A 23,978-nucleotide genomic window follows, 5' to 3' on the forward strand; every position below is an offset into this window, starting at 1 on the left:
TTCAAAGCTTCAACTTAAATTTGGTTCCAAAGAACAGTCAAAAGACTTTCTACTGTACAATCAATGCCCTTCTTTCTCTATCTTTTTACCTGGCTGCTCATGCATACGTATGATGTATGACTTTACAATTAACTTATGAAATGTGATATACAATAGAATAACAAAAATATCAAACAAACAATATCAAACAACAATAACAATACCTCTCAATACAAATAATACAATGTTATAGAAAAGAATTATAAACATTGCTTAGTGCTCTTTATGGTTCTAACAACTATTATGTAATTGATTTGCTATTTAAACAATGTGGCGCACAACTTAAAAAATTAGGGTTGCGCTGGTCTGAAAATAGCAACAAATCACACCAAACACATCTTGCACCTTTTTGCGCCGGGTGTATGATAGGGCCCTATGTGTGTAAATGTGTGTATGGATGTTTCAAAGTACTGGGTCGTGGCAAGAAAGGCATCCGCTGCGTAAAACATATGCTGGATAAGTTGGCGGTTCATTCCGCTGTGGAGACCCCTGATGAATAAAGGGACTAAGCCAAGGAAAATGAATGAATATTATACAATTTGTGTGAGATAAAAAATAATAATCTTAGTTTGATTAAAATGCAAATTGCTATTGCATATATTTTGAGGTGATTATAATGGGGAAGAAAATATGTATGCATAAATATACATTTAAAAAAAACTATTGAAAGTTCCAAAAAATTCCATTGTGACTTCTCAAATACATCCACCGACTGAACAACAGATTCCCCGTCTCCTACTCCAGCTACCTGATGCTGACAGTGCAGTGCAGGAATGTAATGGATCAGTAGTGATCATAGGAACTTGACTCAACACAATCACAACTCAACATTAGACACAACAAGCCCATCGCTCGTCTCGCTCTTCTTCATGAATCAACCAAGCCGACAGCCGATTGACTGGAAATCTTGGGAATTGCATCTAATCCCGTTAGACTGACAGCACACAATAGTCCACTCACCCTGACACACGAACCACACAAAACAATGACACCGACACAACAGGAAGAAAGCCTGCTGTTGCCAAGTGAGTGACATGCAATAACATGTTTGGTTGTTTCCCTGTTGGCTCAACAGCAGCTTGGACAGCCAATCTGTCGGAGCTTGACTTTCCACCTCTGAAATAATGAAAAAAAGGCTGTTATTCACTCTCACTCCTTATTTATCCTCACGTGTGCATGAGGAAGACAGGCAGAGGAAATGAGAATCGGAGGAAATGACACGCTGATTGGCTGCTGTGATGACATACCATCTAAAAGGTCAGCAGTGACATCATAAATATCACCAAGTGCTTTCAGGATCTATCAATCCTGTGTCTTCACTGCAAAAGCAAAGAAGACTACTTTAAAAATTGCAGATATCAAACACAGAGTGAACTTCTGCAAAGGGTTGGATCGATACTAGTATTTTGGCTTTATAAACACAAGCTGCTAGTGGGCCAGTATCGATGCTCAATAAATAACTCATTAAAATAACAGTATCTGGCAACTGATGAAATAAAACAAGGAGTGTAAACGCATTTCAAGAGTCAACTTCAATCTTTTGGATATGAATGCCCTGAAATATTTGTCTTTGATTGTTAAGTCAAAATGTTTGGAGGTAATAAACGTTCAAAGACAGCTGTGTAAGGATGTCCCATTCAAGTTTTAATGGGTGTTTTTTTCATGTCTCTTGTACAGTACTGTGGAAATGCGTATAGTTTTGTTTTATTTAAATACATCTGGGGGCATTTTGAGCCTCAGTTATTGATTGTATTCACAGAAAAATGAAAAAAGACAGATAATTAAGTGGAATACATTGTATAAAATACATTATCCAAATGGTTGTCTTCGTTTGTCACGAATACTCTTTTTCTTTAGGAAAGCTTTGAATTCAGAAGGGCTTTGTAACGTGCAGAAACACTAGAAAATCCTCAAATTGCTACTTAACATTACATTAAAATGTCATAAATGAATTTAAAATAATTAACTGATTAAAATACTCATTGTATAAAATTAGGAATATTATTACAAGACATTTGAACTTTTAGGATTTTTGAAATGGCAAATTATTCTGTTAAGTTTAAATCAATGTCAATTACATTTCCTAAAGTGAAAAAGGTATAATTAAATTATTTTATTTTAGTCCAAATACTGTCCATTACAGTACAAACAATGTGTAATTTGAAGGCTATGAAAAGAAATATAGTAAATGCATCCATATAGAGAAGGGGAAAAAGAGTTGAACATTAATAGTACAATCTAAAACAATCAAAAGAACCGCTTTCTTGTCATATTAACACTAATTTAACACTAATTAAACACAGACTTAGGGCCCTTTCATACACCAGGTGCAATGCGGCGCAAGGGGCACCTATAAAAATATCAATAAAAACAATGGATCAACTTGTGTCAAATCCACAAAAAAATCAGACACATCACCTACTACTGTATAAGTTATAATGACATTCATCACTCAAAAAAAGTTTTCATGAAATTAGATCAAATGTATGTGTTGTCAAATGTTAAAACTGTGCAATTGTGGAATGTGCAATATTGCAGTATGTTAACTGGTCATGTATTTCTAGAGTTAGACCATTTTGTGCTGTACTGTGGAGTACTGCAGCATTGTGTGTGGTCACGTTCATCCAGTTGCGCAATCTCAGCGGCCACATAAGCAGCTAGCAAGGTCAGCTGTGATCTTTTAAGTTGTAAAAATAACAACATTGATGCGAGTAATATAATGCTGATTAGTTGTATGTTAATGGTTTTTATTTCATGGAAAAAATCACATTTTACAAGGATGTTTATAGATTCTACAGGTAATTACATTTCCTGAAGTGAAAAGGGGTTAAATAATTAATTTTAATTTAATCCATACACTGTCCGTTACAGTCCAAACAATGTGTAATTTGAAGGCTATGAAGAGAAATAGTAAATACATCTCTATAGAGAACGTGGGGGAAAAAAAAAATCAATATTAAAAGTACAATCTAAAACTTGATGAAACTTGATAAAAGCTTGATTGTCCTATTAAAAAGCAAAATAAGTCAATGACCACCAATTTAACACAAACTGAATGTTATACAATAAACAGGCATTTATTACATCTATTAAAGACATGGTCCACCCAAAATGCACAAATCTCCTCACAATAGATATTTTTAAGTAGGTTGACAATAATAATACAGTTAATAGTAGCCACAGAATTCAATAGTAGTAAAAAATACTTTAGAAATCATAGCATGTAGTCAACTGTTTGCTTTTGTGTTCAACAGAGGAAACAAATGCACACAGTTTTGGAAAATGCAGAAAATGAGTAAATAATGACAGCATGTTCATTTTTGGGTGAACAATCCCATCAATTCCCTTTACAGTTATGTGCCGGTTTTAAAACCTACATTTAACACCTTGCAAGAAATATCTCATAATCTCATAATTATTCCTTTTACATTTTCCTCCTTTTGCTCCTCATGCAATTAGCAACATAACATCTTAATATATTAATTGCATTTCATTACTCGTAAAATTCTCTGTTTTTACACAAAAAAATTGGTAAGTACATCTGCCAGTCTGGTCATCCTGCATAATATGTGTCAAAGCTTGAATCTCATACATTATGAAAGCATTATTAACATAATATCATCATTAACACAGAATTCCTTGTAGATACGAGAAGCGCGAGGTGAAATGTAATTGAGGTCTCAATAAGAGCAAATTGTACCCTGACATCTATAAAACATCAAAATGGGTTATGCTAACACAGCTCAGCCCATTTCGCGCCATACATCTACGGAGCTGTCAAACGCTGCACAACTGAAGTCTGTCGTGTTTTATTAGTGGATGCAGGTTTACAGTCTTGCATATTAACTCATCTCTCTTTCTGTGCATCTGGGAAGTTGTCCAGTGAACACGATCTGCATGATGGGAGGCAGAGAAACATTGGCCTGTGTTTCTGGCAGCCCCTACTGAGCTCCAGTCCTGTGCTGCCCTGCGCAGCGCTATCATAAGCAGACATGGCAACAATCAGCTTGTGAAGCAGGTGGAGGTGGCTGGAGGCTCCCTGTGCTCGCTCAAAGAGACTTGGAGGATGTCTGAAGGTTGAGAACGAATGAGCAGGCCAGAGTATTCATTACATCCAGGAGGAACAATTTTGAGACTGAATAATGAGTCATGTCCTAAGTGCTGGAGTGTTGGAAATAAAGCTACAGTCAATGCATGTGTTTATATAAAGGCAACATGAAGATCCATTCAGAAGACTCTGCTTACTTTATGGCTGTCACAATAATCTATATATCCACACAAATGTATAGGCGCAATCTATATCTCTGCCGTCAATGAGTGTAAGCTAAATTTTAGCAGATTTAGCTGAAATTAGTTCAGTTACAAATAAATTAAAGCCATTTTACAAGGACGTTTACATTCTACACAGAATATTCTATGGGAATAAATTATATTTTAAATGATATTTCATAAATGTAATGCTGTTTTTAAATGTTATATTTTAAAATATTTTCAATTTTTAGAGTTTCAATTACAGAAAGAAACACCTTACCTCACCTAAAACTTATTTTGAGCAATTGACCAGATGATGCATGGTCTGAACAAATAGCTAGTATTAAGTAAATCCTAGGTTCCACCAGACACCACTTTACTTAATGGGTATAAACACATGACTCACTGCTGTGTCGAAAAACTGACAATAGCGTGGAGAGACAGCCCAGTGAATTTAGCCTACTGTCTGTTCAGATCTCCAAAAAAAGCATGCAACCCTATTATACGACAGCTGACAGGCAATCAAAAAAAGCCAACTATCCAGAATTAAAGATATGTATATAACCTTAATTGCACCAAATTACAATGAGTTGACACAAAAGAGAGGATTATGTTAATAAAGGGAACACAGCTCCCAGCAGATGATCTGAAGGAAGACAGTAATTCTTTAAACGTTCTGTTGAAAACTTTGCTGCTTAAGAAGTGGAGCACTAAAGGTGATGAATCAGAAAGAAGTTTGTCTAGAAGCACTATTTAAACTCATCTTCAATAAAAAACATTCCTAATTTTTAAAAGTTAACCCTATTAACTTATACCTCAGCTGAAAACAATCACAGCAGTGGTCCACAACCCCCGTGTCACAGACCGGTCTGTGGAGAAATTGGTATTGGATCGCACAAGAAATCTTTATTTTTTCTATTTTATTCATTGTCTGAGTCTTAATGGTGTTTTATTTTGAAAAATTACAGTATTCTCTCACATTTAATCCACAAGCAGCAAAATAAGTAAGAAACCAATGTCTTTGGAAAATTTGTGTGCGATGGGGAAAAGTGAAGGACCCTCGAACTTCCAAGGAATGGATCTGAAACCCATTTGTCAACAAATCAGGTGAATCCACCAAGTCGGTGCAAGAAGATCAGCTGCTGAAAACCGCAAATGACGCCGGCCTATTAGGGGCCGTTTGCATGTCGCGTCTTTTCTAAAGTTCCAATCGAGGTGTGCAGCTTGTGCGTGCAAGTGGCGTGACACGCTTGCGCCTTCCAGACACGAGGCACGTGACAAGAACTGACCAATCAGTTTCATTCTTTGTATGTAATATACACACTTCGGTAGACTTATTATCTCAGGGGCCACGCAATGGCGCAGTACAGTAGGTAGGTCGCTGGTTCAAGCCTCAGCTGGGTCAGTTGGCATTTCTGTGTGGAGATGTTTCTGTGTGCATGTTCTCACAGCTTTAACAAAGGGACTAAGTTGAAAAGAAAATTAAGGAATGAAACACTGAACGCCCACACACTGCAGTGCTTTGTAATTTTCACCATTAATTAATTAAACCAAATTAAAACTTGCAACAGAGTGACAGCAATATTTTGTCAGCTTGTCATCTGAGAAAATGGTGACCTAGCACCTAGCAATCTCCACCCCTACCCCACCCCAACCCAAAAGTTTTGAACTCAGTGTTGAAAGTAATGAGTTAATAAAAACCCCATTACGTCATCTTAAATGGAGTAAGTTCACAGTACTCATGTAGATTCGTTTTTTTTTTTTTTACTCAAATGGTTTGTATTAATCTGTTTCCTGAAATGGTTTGAGTTACCTTAACTTATTGGGTTTTACAGTACTCAGTTGGTTTGAGTTCTCTTCATTTATTGGGGTTTACTGTGGTCAAATTGCTTTGTTTACTCAAATGGATTAAGTTCACAGTACTCATTAGGATTAATTTTTGAACTGAAATGGTTAGTTGCAATCGGTTTCCTCAAATGATTAAATATCTCTCAAATGGAGTTACCTTCACTTTTTTGGTTTTACAGTGTAGCAGTTTTGAACACCTTGATTAGTTGAATCAGCTGTGTTTAATTAGGGTTGAAGCAAAACTGTGCAGAATTGCGGCCCACCAAGAATGGAGTTTGAGACCTTTGCCTTACCCTATAATCCTAAACCCAACCAAAGTCTCTTTGAGGCAAGTCGTTTCACTCAGCCGCCAGCTTTGAAACACCTCTTGGGCAGTATGCCCGGGCATTCTGTTTGAATGGAGAAACATCAAATTCTCCAAACTACTAGACAAGCTTGCGATTACATTTCATATTAGGAATAACCAATAAAATTAAACAACAACTGTCTATTTAGGTACATTTCTAAATGTTCGTATCACAAAAAATTTGCAGAAACTTTCGTCTGGTCCGAGCCCCTTCCCCCGGAGAATTGTCATCCTATAGCCATTGCTGATTCGCTCCTGTACTAGAAGGCAGGCTTTATTCACTATATAGCGTTTGCTGATTGGGTCCTGTACTAGAAGGCGGGGCTTCATTCTCCATTTTGACAGCTACACTTTTCCCCATTCAAAAGTATATGAGTGATATGTCTTGTCTATTCTATAGTCTTTGACCCAACCCTAAGAGTAAACCTGTGAGACATTTTGAATGTTAAACAAGCCCATTAAGTATGATTCTTAACAGTTTATAATTGTGAGGACAAAACCCTCTCTAAGTCATATTCATGGCATTATAAAAATTTGTCCTCCTAAATCACCAAAACTAGTCCAAACAATAACTAGTAACACACAAATACAAATTCAACATTTCATTTGTTAACATGGGGAGCTCACCCAAAATTACACACAAAAGAAGACATGTTGAAGAAAGCTGAAAACCTGTAACCATTGACATACATAGTAAAAAACAAACACTATGGATTTCAATGGTTCCAGGTTTCCAACATTTTTCAAAACATATTTTTTTTGTGTTTAACAAAGAACGCATCTCATAAAAGTTTGAAACACGTAATGGGTGCGCAAACTATGGCAGAATTGACATTTATGGGTGAAGGATCACTTTAAGCCAGAGTGTTTTAAACCAGTCGAGATGATGATCGAATGACTGTGGTAAAAAAAAAAAAAACAAGACTGTCCAACCAGCACACTTTCCAAACCCACCATTACAACACTCTCGGGATGTGACAGCATTTAACCAACAGCCTGAAGATCTGAGGAATTAGCACGTCTCCCCCTGTCCCGCGTAAAACAGTTTCACTTAAAATCATTTAACACTCCAGTGAGCATGATACATGAAGTACTCCCAACTGTCATCCCACAGAAAGTGCGAGAATGAGAAAGGAAAAGGCAAACTGAGGGGAAGGGCCATACATAAGAGTCCTTATTGACCTGCCTTAAATACTTTTTCTTTTTTCAGCACCTGTCACATTGTATCGCGTTCACATTATACAGTGGTTTTTCTAGTGGCTGATACTGATGAGGAACGACTTGACGTAGTCTCTGTGTCCATGCGCATGTGTGTAAACATTTAAGAGGAAGCATAGCTGAACTCAGTGTCTGTCCTTTGCATTAACTGGAGGAGATCCAGCGAGACTCAAGCCATTTGAGTTGAACAGCAAGCAGCAGAGGTCACAGCAATGATGCATCGTCCTCATAATAGTCAATGATCTGGAACCGTCGCAGCCTCAACGGTATATGGCAGCACTTCCTGTAGCAATGCTAACCGCTTCTGAACGTATGCATGCTTGAAAGGGGAAATATAGAGTCATAAAGGGCACTTTTGAAATAATGCTCATTATATTTCCCTTCAATCTAACAAGACTGTATTTTATAAGCTCTTGACTCAAGCTCATGAAAAAAGAAATAAAGGTTTCTATACGCTTTAAATTCTTTAATAATGGGATAAAAAGGAGGCCTGTCATTATAACACAGCGCCAGGAGAATTTAATAGAAAACTGTTTTTCATAAAGTTGTGATTTTATACCATTTGTCATTAATGGCAAGGTGCTGTGAAAACGGTCTTAACATCACTATGACATCATCTACAGCGAGATTTATGAGTTTAAAAGGGAAAGGGGATTCAGGAATACACCTTCTGCTCTCATTTGCTCACCCTCATGGTGTTATGAAACCTGTATGACTTTCATTCTTACAGTATGTTGAAAGTAAAAGATGATCTTTTCAAAACCTGTTTTTGTCAACACAATGAAAGTGATGTTTTAACATTGCTTACTTTAAAAGGATGTCATCAGGAATGAGCAAAAATACTTTTATTTTAACATAAATTACCACATACCTCAATTTAAAGTGTATCAAAATTAACTACAAAATACCACAGCAACAACTTACTTACTGTACTAACTTACGCCCAGTGTCGTTTATATATCACAGTTTATATATCACTGTATATCACTGTGCCACCGTGTCGCCATCAGCAACAACATGCATCCAAATAAAATACTGTATTTTTGTATTTTAAAAATACTACAAAAAACTTTTACAAGGCAAAATTACATTTATTTGCAAATCTTCCATCAAAAGGCATATTGGATCTCTTCACCATTAAACTGACTTTGGGGCCGATCACACTGAATGCAATTTTCCGTTCTGAAAAGTTCTTACTTGTTTTCTTGTTGTTAAGAAAGTCATACAAGTCATACAGCTCTGGATAACTCAAGAACAGCAACCACTCATCTCCCCTCTATCCTTAAAAGTCTCTGTAGTCATCTTGACAACAAAAAAGGACTCACACACTAAATGTACATATAGTTGAAAGTAATTAGGCATGGGGTGATAACAGTTTTCAAGGTATACCATGGTTTGGAAAAGTCAATGTTTTAAAAGCGACAAAATTTTGTGCTATACTGTTCCTGTGGTATACTGTATGTACGATTTTTTATTTAAGTTTTTTTTTTTTTTTTTTTTAAAGTATCTCAAGCCAAAAAGATATCCAAAGATGCTGTTTTAAATTGTAAAGAAATCAGTCTTTTAGAAACAAATGAAGACAGCAGAAGTCAATGATTCATTTGAATTATTCACTGTTACAAAATATTTTAAAAGTTTCTCAAAATTAAATATATTGTGTTCAAAGGGGGAAAATTGTTGTTTTTTTTACCCAGACATTTACAAAGAATATGTTTAGAGCAGTAAATATCAATCAATACCGTGAAACCGTGATATTTTTATCCAAGGTTATCATAATGTCAGAATCTTATACTGGCTCATGCCAAGTAAAGCCGGACGCACACATGTACGCTTGTGTGCGCATCCTGACTTGCGGAGCTGGTGTGCGTACCCTGATAGAAACCTATGTTTAGAATTCTGAAATGTACGATGCCGAGAGGCCCCTTAACAATGCTGTTACCTAATGTAGACTTCGTAGAAAGTATTTTACCTTAAAACTAAAATATACAAGACACTAAAGTTTTTGATACAAAATACTAAGCCATTCCCATTAATCCTTTCAAAAACAAATGACAACATAATATTTTGTTTAAAAAATGCATTTGTAATACATGTATCATAAATGCTGCTCATCCCTGCATGCCTTAAATCAAACCCATTTTACAAAGTGTCTGGGTCTACTGAACACACATTTATTAAGGTTTCCATTGATGCTGAAACATACAAAAAATATTGACAGCATAACAGCATCACAATTTATGATCCAAAGTCTAAAGACTGCATAAAATGTTGTGACTGAAAATACAATCATTGAAAGCAGCAAAAAAGTTGAAAATTGAAATTGAAGGCTTCACGAAGAACCTGTAATATCCATTCTCTTTTAACTCCATTTTCCAATGCAATTTACACCAAGAAAATAATCTATTTCAAATTAAAACTTTTCAGAAATGTTAGATTTTTGCAACATAATTTACAATTTTAAGGGACTGTTTTACATTTTAAATGAGAAGTTATACAACTTTTTATTAAAAAGGTAAAATTGTCATTATAATATGGTAGAATTAAGCATAATTAGAATTTATATTAAATGTTTTACATTTTAGTTTTACTTGTTACTGTTAACATGTTAAACATATGCACACACTAATTTAAAGTGTATTTTAGTTGTTTAGATTTATGTTGTAACATTTGTAAAAATTCAAAATATATATGAAAGGATGACAGAGCTACTAAAGAAACTCCACAAAGAATACAAGCAACTTAGCAACAAGGTTATAAAAAGTCCTATAGAACTGAAGATATCTGCAGACAACTTTAAATTAAAAATATGTCAATAGATACTCAATAACCCAAAGCAACTGCCAGAAAAACACTTTCTTTAACTGAAAAACACGAGAATTGCACAACCTTGCAATTGCAGTCTACCTTGTATTGTGTTACCAATTATTACACCTTCAATCAAAAGTTAATTCAAGAACATTTCTAAACCACATCAAAATGGCGATCCCAGACACTTGAGATAAAACTTCTATTAAATAACACACACAGTGCTTTTAAAAGTGTAAATGTATCTCTTTGTGGCAGTAAAACAGGTACCCTAGTACTCCAACATACAGAAATGTCCTCATTTAGCAAACAGCTCGCTCTGAAAAGTAGCAAAACGCTGGCCTTCAGCTCATTCTGTTCACATTCACAGAGCTGAGTGAGGAAATGTGCCCTTCCTGCTTGCGTAATGAAAAAGCAGAGCGCATAATGTCACAATCAAGTGTGTATGTGCATATGCAGTGTGTTCCTCAGCGCTCAGCTCTGACAGCACAAATAACTAACTACACACTTTACACTGCTGATGAGACCCTCTCAGCACACTTTGACAGGACTGCTTGAGTAAACAAAACAGACATGCAAACGGTGTCTTCCCTTGATTGTTAGCAGAAGTTATTTTTCGTGCATCTCTGAAGGCTTGACTTTACTGACAGGTGTGGAGTCAGAAGAAGAGATTGGTTTGATACGAGATGGGATTTAGAGACTATATTTAGTTCAAGTATTGCAGAAAATCATAGTTAGCGTACCATTTGCCCATATGGTTGTGAGATGTTTTGACGTTCATTATGATTTTCAGAATTTAATTTCACATGATCTTCATCTTAAGTGCTTTCTTTGTGAATATTGATCTACAGTATGCTTGTTTACTCTGCCATTCAACTAATTTAACTAATCAGGATATCCTCTAATTAATTTGATTTAAACTTGTAATCGATTGACATCGCTGACTAAAACCATCCGGTCTTTTCTATGATCGTCTGAGAATGATCCAGCTGCTCTGCAACTGAATCCTTATTCGTCAATTTAGGGGTAGAGTTATTGACATGGTTTTTCTCCGATAAATATAGCAATATTAATATAATTTCACGAATAGCTCTATTTAGGAGGAAAAATGACTTAACATTGATTGGTGTGATTTAATAATGGTGTGAATCATGCATAAAAATAATAAACAAATTGCCAGCAAGAATAATTATAGAGCAAAGAAAAAAGCAAAATAAACAATGCTTTTTGGTTTTCTGGAGAGTCAAACAGTATTCAGGAACAGAAATGGAATAATAAAATGTCAAACAAAACTGTATAGCATTCATTGTATTAATAATTAAGTAAAATGATCCTCATTAAACTTACAAATGCTGTGTGTTATTTTGCCAAATACTTTACACTCTCTTGAAACACCTTTAAAACACATGCAAATGATAAAGTTTCACTCTGTTTTGGTTATACTTTGCAATGACTCCACAAATCTCATGTATTCTCAATTGTTGATCAACATTAATCCCAACTCAATATTGCACATACTGCTATGTGACTATTGCGGATACTGCGATATCAAAGCTGAAACTATATATTGTGCAGCCCTCGTATGGTGCGGTCAGAGTGTCATCATTGAAAGCTCTGTTATAACTCAGCTCTGTGAAAAAATAACATTTTTAAAAAAAAATACTACCACTCATACTCATACAAAATCCTCAGTAAAAGCGTAAAAACTCTGATTTCCATACAAGTACACTCACATAACTATACGTACGTTAGGAAAAATTGACAACGGGTCATTGAATTATTTGAAAATAATGCACAACTAAAACAATTTTGACTGCTGTAGGCTTCAAAATAACTCAAATCACTCAGCATAGTGATATGAATCTCTAATATGGTGAAAACCTGCTTGCAACTTCTTTAGTTTGTTGTTCTCTGAAAACAATGGCACATCTTGGAATGTTCAAAAGTACATGTAGTTAAAAAATTTTTTTAATATTTGAGCCTCGAAAGCAGAAAACGGGAAAAACATTTGCTTCACGTGTCAAACCTTAAATAATGGTGCCTTACTTTTTAAAAATAGGTTTAATCCTTACCAGTGCTTAATCTGTAAATTGCGAGGTCTCGGAACAGATCGGGGTAATGGATCCGGCATGTTACCAGAGGAGGGAGAGGTTTCGCGGACAAAAGTGGTGGCGTGGATGTTGCGGATGAAACTGAAGAGCGGGGGCCGGGTGGTGTCGCGGACGAAGAGGGTTGGGGAGTTGCAAAAGAAAGTGAAGAGCGGGGGTGCTTGTAAAGAGGAGGAACGGTAAAATGAGGTGCCGGATAAGATTTCAGAGGAGTGGTATCCGGATATGTCTTGTTCCGGCACAAATGAGTGCAAAATGAGTGCATGACTTAAGTGATCAAATAACAATGGGATGAAAAAATGCCATTTCAATGATGACATTTTTGTCCCAAATGTCCTTAAAGTAGCTATTACTATATAGCAGTGCTTCCCAAACCTGTTCCTGGAGACACACCAACAGTACACATTTTCAACCTCTTTTTAATCAAACACGCCTGCAGAACATAAGAGACCCTTTCATTCTATAATTTTCCTGCGGCTTAGTCCTTTTATTTATCAGGGGTTGCCACAGCAAAATGAACTGCCAACTTATCCAGCATATGATTTACACAGCGGTTGCCCTTCCAGCTGCAACCATATAGCAAACATATAGCACGTGTCTTTGGACTGTGTAGGAAACCAGAGCACCCGGAGGAAACCCATGCAAACACAAGGAGAACATGCAAACTCCACAAAGAAATGCCAAATAGCCCAGCCTGGACTAAGAGACTCGAAAACCTAAAATGAATGGTTTAGATAAGGGAGACATCCAAATTATGTTTCGTTGCTGTGCCTTAATGAACAGGGTTAGGAAACACTGCTATATAGCATACTGTATGTACAGTATGCAGTGATCACAAAATTGTAAATGTCCAAAAGGGTTAAAAATATTAATTGTCACATGTATGCACAAAAAATCACTCAGTGTTCAGTGGTTTTAAGTCTTGTTCATAATGCACAGATAAAAATCAATCTGTCACATACTTAACCTGCATTTAGTGATGTGATGCCTCTAAAAAAAGGAAGGTAGCTTGAGATCAGAGTTCAGCCAGTGCTCCATCCATTACAGACTCCTTGCCCTGGTTTGTTACTCCGCAGACAGATCTCTCAGTGCTCTCCGCTCGACAGGTCACATCATTACTCGGCAAACTTTGAAGATGGACAGCTGCAAACTTTTGATCGCACTCATTAACCCAAACAACAGGCTCAGACAGACAACAATGTGGCGAGCGGGCTAATGATTTCTCATGGCCTTGAACATCCCTGCCGTCCCTCCAGGGTCACTCCGCGCATACAGACAACTGACTGATGAAAGAGCTGCAAAGCTTCCAGCTGTTCTCACAAATGCTACCATTGCCAGCATGGTCCAAATCAGGGTTCAATTCTAACCACCTCCCCTTAACCCACAGAACTCTCTATTATAGCATTTTGCTTGATTTCTGAAGGAGATTGGAGAAGGAGCTGACTTCCATGTCTGTTTTTATTTGGGGGAAAAAAGCCAACAAATGTGCTTTCTACACAATATTGAGGCAGCACTTTACAAAAAGGTTCAATCTGACATTATTAGTTAGCTGCATTTAATGTGTGTGAGCAATAAAAAATAAATCTAATGCCTTTATTAATCATATTCGATATTCACTCAGCATTTACTAACAGCTTATTGAAATCAAAAGCTTTATGTGAATACGGATTGATGAATTAACAATGAATACAGAAGTGCTGGAATGACGTCAAAACATGAAAGAATAATTCACCGGTTACCCTTGAGAGATTTGTCCAAGGCGTCTTTTTAATTTATATATTTTTAATTGGAATTGTGAAATGCAATGTAAATTATACACAGCCAAATTGAAAATGTGACTGATAAAATGGCAATAACATTCTTTTCAAAGGCCAGTTTGTAGCAGCGTCGACCAATGTGTATAAGCAGAGTTTTCAAAGTTCTAAATAGCAGAATATTCTGCGCTATTCGATCTGCTTATGTATGAAGCAAACACGCACACCGTAAAAGCAAGTCATGTCAAATAACCCACCAACAGGACATTTCTATGTAGTATACTGGTTCCAGCAGCTTGCAACAGCGCAACACTGGTAAACAGACACCTCTTGACACAATCACTGTTAAAAAATGTAACCCTTGACCACAAAACCAGTCATAAGTGTACATTTTTGCAAAGTGAGATTTATACCTTACATTTAACCTGCATGAATAAGCTATCCTCTGATGCATGGGTTGTCAGGATTGGACAATATTTGATTGAGATATAACTCTTCAAAGATTTACAATCTGAGAGTTAATATTGTAAAATAAAATCGCCTTTACAGCAGTCTAAATTAAGTGTTTAGTGTTGCATATAGGCCATACCAGCCAAAATTTGGCTCTGAAAATCCGGGAGACCAGGTGTGGGGTGGGGGGTCTGAATATTAAAGTTGAGAACAGGGTTAATAACTGTACTATGGAGCGATCGCATACTATACCAAAGCTGGCAAACCAGGGGTGTTACAGACTGTACCAAAGTTACAAAGACTGTTTTCCGGGAGACATAACAAAACAAGAGGCTAGTGGGAGATGGGTTTGAAATACAGGAGACTCCAGGGAAAAACTGGAGTGTTGGCAGGTGTATATTATAGGCCTACACGGAATCTGTGCGCACAGAAATTATCCGATCATTGAATCTATTTATTTACTTTTGTAAATGTGTGTAAATTTATATTTATTCAGTTTTTACATTTATTTCAGTAATTTTATTGACTAATATGAAAGTGTTGTTTCATTTATTTACAATACACTTAGTAAAGTTATATTTTCGTTTTTTTTAGTAGATATATTATATGAGAGATTTGCTTTGTTTACCTAATAAGTGGATCTAGATACATTTTCATTAAAAACATTAAAGTTAAAAAGGTATTACTTTAATTTCATATATTAAGTTTTTAGCTACTATACTCCAAAAATATTTTTTTTACAAAATTCTCAGCAAAAATGGCAAAAAATGTCCACAGATTCTTTCTGGCCCTACATATTACTACCGGTAATCTAAATAAAAAAAAAAAAAAAAAAAAAAAAGTTGATATATTTAGAGTAGAAAATTGACTAAATATCTTCATGGAACATCATATTTCAGATCCTAAATATTGTCATAAACGTAAAAAAAAAAAAAAAAAAAAAGCTGTGAGAAAACAACAAGAAAGCATTATGAACATAATACAGAGTTACTGTATTATGATGTATGCACCAGCTTAGCAATTCTACACCAGTTCAACCTTGTATCATTTATTTTTATACAGTAGCTTCTGTATTGCAACTTCAGTTTAAAAGCTCTCCAAAGCTTTTCTTTTTTCACTCACACATGACCTTGACTGGATAATAAACAAAAGAATAGAACTACGTCATGCACATACTTTATCATCAGTCAATCATAATCCCACCAACTAATGGCAGTTCAAAGATGTTTACAAGATAAAACTGTGTATCAGTAAAGTTTGTTTTGACAAGCTGTCTTGAAGCAAACTCCAAATAAATTCAGAAATGATAATACGTCACAGAAGTTCATTCTTATAATTGCTTGAAGAAGATCTGACCTTAAAATGGTAAAACTGTATTTTCAAACATGATGGTTTAGTCAGCAGCCCTAGCCAGCATCCAGCTATATCAGCCAGATTCACCAACAGTGAATAACTGTATTCAGGTCTGGCTCAAAAGACGCACACACACACAGACTAACCTGGTTGATGATATAGATCCCATAGTCGATCTTCTGTCTGCGCAGGACTGGATGCAAATAGTGAAGCCAGTATTTCAGATGGTTGTCTCTGTGCCTGAAAGGGATGATGATGGCCACCTTTTGTTTTGGCCGGCAGTCCGGAGGAGTATATTTCCCGCCTTCTGTGACATTCGGGTTCTCCCTCTGCACCCGCTCCAGGGTTATCTGGGAGCTGAACTCGATGAGGAGACGGCCCACTGCAGGACACAAAAAAATTGGATGTCAGTGAGCCCTTAATTTGAGAGTTATTCCAGCTTTATTATATCAGAACAATAATCATTAGCTGTCTGTCCAGCAGAGGGAGTGCAAACATTTCTCTCAAGTCTCTCTTCCCTTTCATTGATCCACGGATCTTAAGTTGAGACAACCAATCGATAAAGCAGAGTAAGGCTTGATTACATGTTCACACAAAGACTTTGCGCGAGCCTTAAGACTAAAAGATTTCATGACTATACCTAGTCACAATCTAATCCCTATTTGCTGGGGAACTGACATAGTTTTGGCCGCAGGGACTTCTACAACACTCATTAGCGAAGGAGTCTTGTGTTTGCTGCTGAATATGCATGGAGGGCTGTTTTTAGGTAACTATGATGTTTTCTCGTCTTATATAGATACATTCTGTGTAAAAAAAATCTAATTCACAGCAAAAAAAGCCATGGTAACTGAATCAAACATGATATTGAAGAACAATATTACATCAGACATGAACATGTTACCTTTCAAGGGTGATTTTTTAGTTTTATGAAGAAAGCCTTTTTGTGTTCTGTAAATCAGCATATGTAATGCTTCTGAAAGATTGTCAAAGTGGTCTACAAGCTGGTTAGCTGAGAACTGGGGTTAAAAAAAGAATAAAGCTAAATTAACAAAATAATTAGATCTGCCAATAAGCTCTATACTAATTTTAGCACTCAAATGAATAAGATTAAATCTTCTCGTAGCAATTAATTAACAAAACATTGTTAACATTCATTAGTGAAAAAAGTGTTTTTGTTGTTTGACACTGTCAGAGGTAATTTAGATTTATTAGGTAGAAGTAGCAGGCCAATTAAAAACAAAAAAGCAAACAGAAGGAAAGCTCTGGAATGGTAAAAGCAAGGCTACTTCTTAAGTACACACTAAATATCAATGTAGAATTGACTTGTTTTTAAACAAGTTACTATCAACACTGCAAATACACATATAATGGCCATTACTGAGTTATTTATTGAACATATACCTGAAGTTAATCTATAAAAATACTAATAATTTTATATTACTTCAAAATTTAATAATTAGAGAGTATCCTTTTAAAAAACAGACATTAAAACAGACATACTAGTGTTGTCAAACTTAGGCGAGGCAGTGGCGCAGTAGGTAGTGCTGTCGCCTCACAGCAAGAAGGTTGCTGGTTCGAACCTCGGCTCAGTTGATGTTTCTGTGTGGAGTTTTATGTTCTCACTGCCTTCGCGTGGGTTTCCTCCGGGTGCTCCGGTTTCCCCCACAGTCCAAAGACGTAGTACAGGTGAATTGGGTAGGCTAAATTGTCCGTAGTGTATGAGTGTGTGTGTGGATGTTTCCCAGAGATGGGTTGCGGCTGGAAGGGCATCCGCTGCATAAAAACTTGCTGGATAAGTTGGCGGTTCATTCCGCTGTGGCGACCCCGGATTAATAAAGGGACTAAGCCGACAAGAAAATGAATGAATAAATGATATTCATTATTTAGTAAAAACAATAAAATATATTTAATTTACTACTATTTAAATGTTTGTGATTAATCCAATGCTTGTTTGTTTGTTTTTTTGTTTTGTTTTTTAAATAAGATTTTATATGCAAAGACATGCCATCAAATGAAAGCTGCCTTAGTGAGTATTTTTAGGTTCCCTTTTATTCAATACAACAACTAAACTAACTGACAAAAGTCTTGTTTTATGAAGAACAAATTATAACTTGATGACTTCTAGTTGATCATTTGGTATTAAAGTGGCTTACATGAAAGGCAAAGGCCTTTAGATTAGGATTTATGGCCAAAATATTTATGGCGAAGAAGGCATTCTTGCAGGACTCCCAGAGTTCATCAAGATTCTTTGGATTCATCTTCAGTGCCTCCTCCTTCATCTTACCCCAGACATGCTCAACAATGTTTACCTCTAGTGACTGGGCTGGTCAATCTTGGAGCACCTTGATCTTCTTTGCTTTCAGAAACTTTGATGTGGAGGCAGAAGTATGAGAAGGAGTGTTATCCTGCTGAAGAATTTGCCCTCTCCTGTGGTTTGTAATGTAATGGGCTGCACAAATGTCTTGATACCTCAGGCTGTTGATGTTGCCATTTACTCTGCAGATCTCGTGCATGCCCCCATACTGAATGTAACCCCAAAACTGTGATGTTTCCTTCAGCAAACTTGACTGATTTCTGTCAGAATCTTGGGTCAATGCAGGTTCCAATAGCTCTTCTGCTGTATTTGTGATGATTGAAATGCAGTTTAACAGATGATTCATTAGAAAAATCTACCTTCTGCCACTTTTTACAAATGATAAACTAGAAATTAAGTTATTATTTGTAGCTCTTACAACTTAAATCGACGACGGGACTTTTGTCAGGTAATGTACTATATACCAATAGATTCTCAATAAAGCATCCCTTTTGCATATAATTTTTTTTAAATCACAGGAGAAATATGGAACACAAGTGAAATGCAGTTTTGGAAAAAAAATTCATGAGAGCCCAAGTCATCAACCATGAACAATTGTGAACACATGGAAACATATGATCATATACAGCAGGCTTCTCATGAAAATGTCCCAAAACCACACATTTGACATTTTTAGACAGGTTTTATCATAAAAATCTGTTGTCTCTTTTATTATTTGTGGAAAGAAAAGTTGCTAAACAATTACTATCTCGAAAATTAACTCCAGAATGATTGAGTGTATTATGTATTTTGATTACTTTGTAAATATTTCAAATGAAATTAGGTCACAGTCATCAGCTATAAATGACCAAACATCGAGCACCTCTATGAAATCTGACCCTCGGACACCTGGAAGTGATGCAGCTTACAGAAACTGAGCTGACCTTGACAGCCGCAGCTCCTCATCACACCACTTTAGATGTGAAGAACAGCAGCTTTGTGTAAATATCTCATGGGCCGCTACGCTATTTTGAGAGGCAGAGGACAAGGTTCGGTTAAAAATACATTAACAGCTGATTGTATGCAAGGCCTACTGCTGCACCAACGCTTGTTTCCCTATTAGCCACATCCTTCAAATCAACAGCAGCAGGTCAGCAGGGTACAGAATGACTGTTTGCAGATGTAACTGACACACTGTGCCTTTCCGAAGATTAGAAATGTAACGGTTTGAAAATTTCATGCCAGGATTATAGTGACCAAATTGATTATGGTTATTAATATAACCACAGTTTTGTTAAAATGACCAAAAAACTAAGAGAATAAATGTCAACACACTTAAGGGCTTCTGCTAAGTTCTGTATCTGAATATGAACAAACAACAAATACAATTTGCTGCTTTAAGCAATTCTGTGGCCAACAACATAAACAGGGTTCTGTGCATATAGGCTTTGTTTACTTATGTTTGTATTATTTATTGTATATTGTTTTTGTGCTTTATGGCAACAACTAATTTGATTGTTTTAGCTCACAAAGGTCTGCTTTTACGCAGAATAGCATGAAGTTGCTTTATAAAAGCTAAAAGTTTGTGGGATATGATGAAAACGCCCATTTTTCTGACTGATATTGCGATTTGATTTGCAATTTAATTTTGTGAGGTCAAGCTTCAGCTTCCATATTCCCAATAGTTTGCCTTATGCACTTTAAATGAAAGGAATGAATGGAACATACTTTCACTGTATATATGTAATAAAGGCTAACGGCTCCCTGGAGATCAGAAATGAGGCAGCAAAGAACTGACAAACTTCAAATAATTTTAATAATGAAAATAAGCAAACTAAAGTGCGCCGACAGCTTCTCACAGTGACTACCGAGAAACTGAAAACAAAACAAACATAACTTTTTTCAGGCCTGATACTTCCTGGTCTTCCATATCTCTCCTCCTTTTAAGCTTCCAGAGCTCCTTAGTGAGACTCGAGACAGGTGGCGCACACAGGTGACAATTGTTAACACTCCCGCCACCAGCCTCGTTCTGTTCTCATAGCTCTCGGGCCCACCCCACTGGGTACAATATATTAATGTAATTATTAAATGTCTATGGCTAGGGATGGGTACCAAAACTGGGAACTTTATCGGTTTCGGTGCTACATTATAAAAGACCGTTCTGACGTTAACAGGTTTTGCTATCGGTACTGGAGAATTATTGCTGAATAAACATTATTTACAGAAGCATAATTTAACTGACTGAATTGATAAGCGGTATCGATAAAAGTAGTAATACAGTTAAAACCTTAAAGATACCCATCCTTATCTATGGCCCAATTCCAATTCAATTTTTGTAACCCTACCCCTTCCCCATGGCCCTTGAAACAGAGTGTGAAAGGGAAGGGCTTCAAAATGTAGCCCTAAGAAATGGGACAGCACTACAGCACCTGCACATCATATGTCATTACATGTCATCGTGAGCGCTTGCTTCATATGAGATCGACGATGGCAACTGCTGTAGTTATTCCAGTTGCTTTTTTTTTTGGAAATCACTGAAGGCATATATTTTGTTATCATAATGATATAATGTCGCAATAAGATCGTAACTGTACTGTGCATTTACACCGTGGCTGGCCATATTCATCAATGTAAACACACGAAAACAACATCCAGCCCCCAGACTTTTCTGACAAGTAATTAGAGTGTCAGAATGTTATGGGACTTCTATAGAGGAGTTAATATTATGGATTATAGATAGCGAAATTGGGTGATGTGGTGGCGCAGTAGGTAGTGCTGTCGCCTCACAGCAAGAAGGTCGCTGATCCCAGCCTCGGCTGGGTCAGTTGGCGTTTTGTGTGGAGTTTGCATGTTCTCCCCGTGTTCGCGTAGGTTTCCTCCGGGTGCTCCGGTTTCCCCCACAGTCCAAAGACATCCAGTACAGGTGAATTGGGTAGGCTAAATTGTCCGTATTGTACGAGTGTGAATAAGAGTGTATAAATGTTTCCCAGAGATGGGTTGCAGCTGGAAGGGCATTCGCTGTGTAAAAACATGCTAAATAAGTTGGCGGTTCATTCTGCTGTGGCGACCCCCGATAAATAATGGGACTAAGCCGAAAAGAAAATGAATGAATGAATGAATGATAGCGAAATTTAGAGGTTTTTATTTTAATGTTTTATTAATTAATTTATTAATTAAAGCATGATGGTAAAACATGAACGCGGTTATGAATGTATTAAAACATATGCTTGTTTGTTGTAAAAATTTGTAATAATAACAAAAAATACTAATTTGTGAATCTCCTGACTTCCAGGTGCAGCTTCTGGGAACTTTTCTTACCCCTTGGTTTCGAGTGCGGTCCTGAAAAATCTCCCTTTCCAGGAGTATCTAGCCCTTCCCCTTAGCCCTACGCCATTGAAGATGAATCTGCCGTCATAAAGAGAATTGGGTAAGGGGAACGACTAAGGGGTAGAATTGGGATTGGGTCTTCATGAACATACATTTACATAACAGCTAATTGCAATGTTAAATGATTAACAGTAAGTTTTTAAAAATCACGACAATCAATAGCAGTTTTATCAATAATTAAAATTTGAAACTGAAACAGAAAATGTATTATGGTTTACCTCGAAAATGGTAACTGTGACAACACTAGTGGATATGTAGATACAGTAATTATCCTTAGAGAACCTTCAAAATGCAAGATCAATGTTTTCATTTCTAGCATTCGTTCAATCAGATTGGCCGAGCACGACAATTTCACAGTCAGATGTTTATAATGACATTACCCTTCTGCATGTGCTATCCTCATCCTGTGTGTTTCCATAAATAAGCTATAATTGGCTGCTCCTCATGGACAGCGAGAGATAGAACGGAGAAAAAAAGAAGGTTGTCGTGTCCACTTTTTATGAGATGCGGCAGTCACAAACCTAATTACAAGTTCCTTCTTTCAATAAATCCAATGTTAGGCGTCAACGTTTGCCATTCCCTCCTATCTCTCTAAAGCTCCCTTTGAAGTGATCTCTACAAAGGCTCACTGGATCCAGCTACTTCTAATTAGTGGCGTTATATGAGTAAGGCGAGCAGTCAAGTGGCAGCGTGGAGGGGATTGGAGAGAAAGTGGACGCGGGTGATGAATACCTTGCGATCTGAACACCTGCGATAGTGGCAGGCTGCTCTCGTACAGAGTGTTCCTCCACTCTGATCGCAAATGACTGAGGCCATTGATAAGACTGGAGGAGGTAAACAATTGCCTCCGGTTCTTCCGCTGCCTCGTCATAACAGCCTTGTTTATAGTGCAGGCCAGTCTTAGTTTCAGTCAACACACGCAGGGATTGTCTGATGAATATTACATTAGGAAACAACAACACTGAAGAGAGCTGAAATACGCTACTTTCAATTTCACTCACTAGCTATTGGATAATATGGTATTTCTGGGTGAATTTCATAAACATATAAATCACATTAACAAATATTTATTTATTTTACCACTACTACTAATAATAGTAATACTACTAAAAATAATAATATTCATACTGATAATAATAAATGTTGTTTTGATTATTTTTAAATAGACTCTTTAAAGTTTTATAGTGAGGGTGACACTGTGGTACAGTGGTTAGCACTGTCGCCTCATAGCAAGAAGGTCGCTGGTTCAATCCCAGGTCGGGCCTGTTGGCATTTCTGTGAGAAGTTTGCATGATCTCCCCATGTTCGCGTGGGTTTCCTCTAGGTGCTCTGTTTTCCCCCACAAATCAAAGACATACGGTAAAGGTGAATTAAATAAACTAAATTGGCCATAGTGTACATGTGTGAATGCAAGAGTGTATGAGTGTTTCCCAGTGCTTGGTTGTAGCTCGTAGGGCATCCGCAACGTAAAACACATGCTGGATAAGTTGACGGTTCATTCCGCTGTGGCGACTCCTCATGAATAAAAGGGCTAAGCTGGAGAAAAATGAATAAATTAAGTTTTATAGTGATTTGAAATAAGAATTTAATATATAAAAAAAAATATGCAGTGTTTCCCACACATGGACTTTACTTGGGAGGGCCGCCCGGGTATATTAACGGCAGCCAAAGTATATTTACTGACACATTTTTTTAACACTATTATTATCATCCTTTTACATGTTTTAAATCCACCCAATATAACCAACCATCCGTGGTTGATTAAGTAGTGGAAAATCTTCTCACGTTTAGCTGTTTCGTGGCTACTGTGTGCACAAGGCCTATCAACAGTTAAAAAAAGACACACCTTTTTAGGACTTACTGTAACAATGCGTCCTAAAAAGTCCAAGATTTGTTTTTTGTTTTGCTTTCTAAAGCTGTCATCAAATGTTTGCGCACAGCGGCGAGAGCAAGAGAAACATTAAATAATTCATTCTTTATTCTAAATGGCACAGACAAACTTTATTAAACAGATGGAGAGGACAACATTAGATCGAAATTCACTGCAAAATACTTGTACACCATTAGAAACGGCTAATCATCTTTGCCTTATTGAAATAATCTATTTATACATTTTATTCTTGTAA

At 36.6% G+C, this 23,978-nt stretch overlaps 1 protein-coding gene across 3 annotated transcripts in view; it reads right to left on the reverse strand.

Annotated features, from left to right (window-relative positions):
- b4galt2 (UDP-Gal:betaGlcNAc beta 1,4- galactosyltransferase, polypeptide 2) overlaps positions 1-23,978 on the reverse strand; it is a 201,831-nt gene that overhangs the window by 99,254 nt on the left and 78,599 nt on the right. For 2 of the 3 annotated variants that reach the window (XM_005163473.6, NM_001128385.1), the window contains one exon: positions 16,319-16,554. In XM_005163473.6, the coding sequence (XP_005163530.1) occupies positions 16,319-16,554 (236 nt within the window). Of the gene's footprint in view, positions 1-16,318; positions 16,555-22,232; positions 22,595-23,978 lie in introns of those variants that run through there. The other variant, XM_073910789.1, reaches the window with a different exon arrangement.

The sequence above is a fragment of the Danio rerio genome, chromosome 2, assembly GCF_049306965.1.
Source record: "Danio rerio strain Tuebingen ecotype United States chromosome 2, GRCz12tu, whole genome shotgun sequence".
Taxonomy (NCBI): Eukaryota; Metazoa; Chordata; class Actinopteri; order Cypriniformes; family Danionidae; genus Danio; species Danio rerio.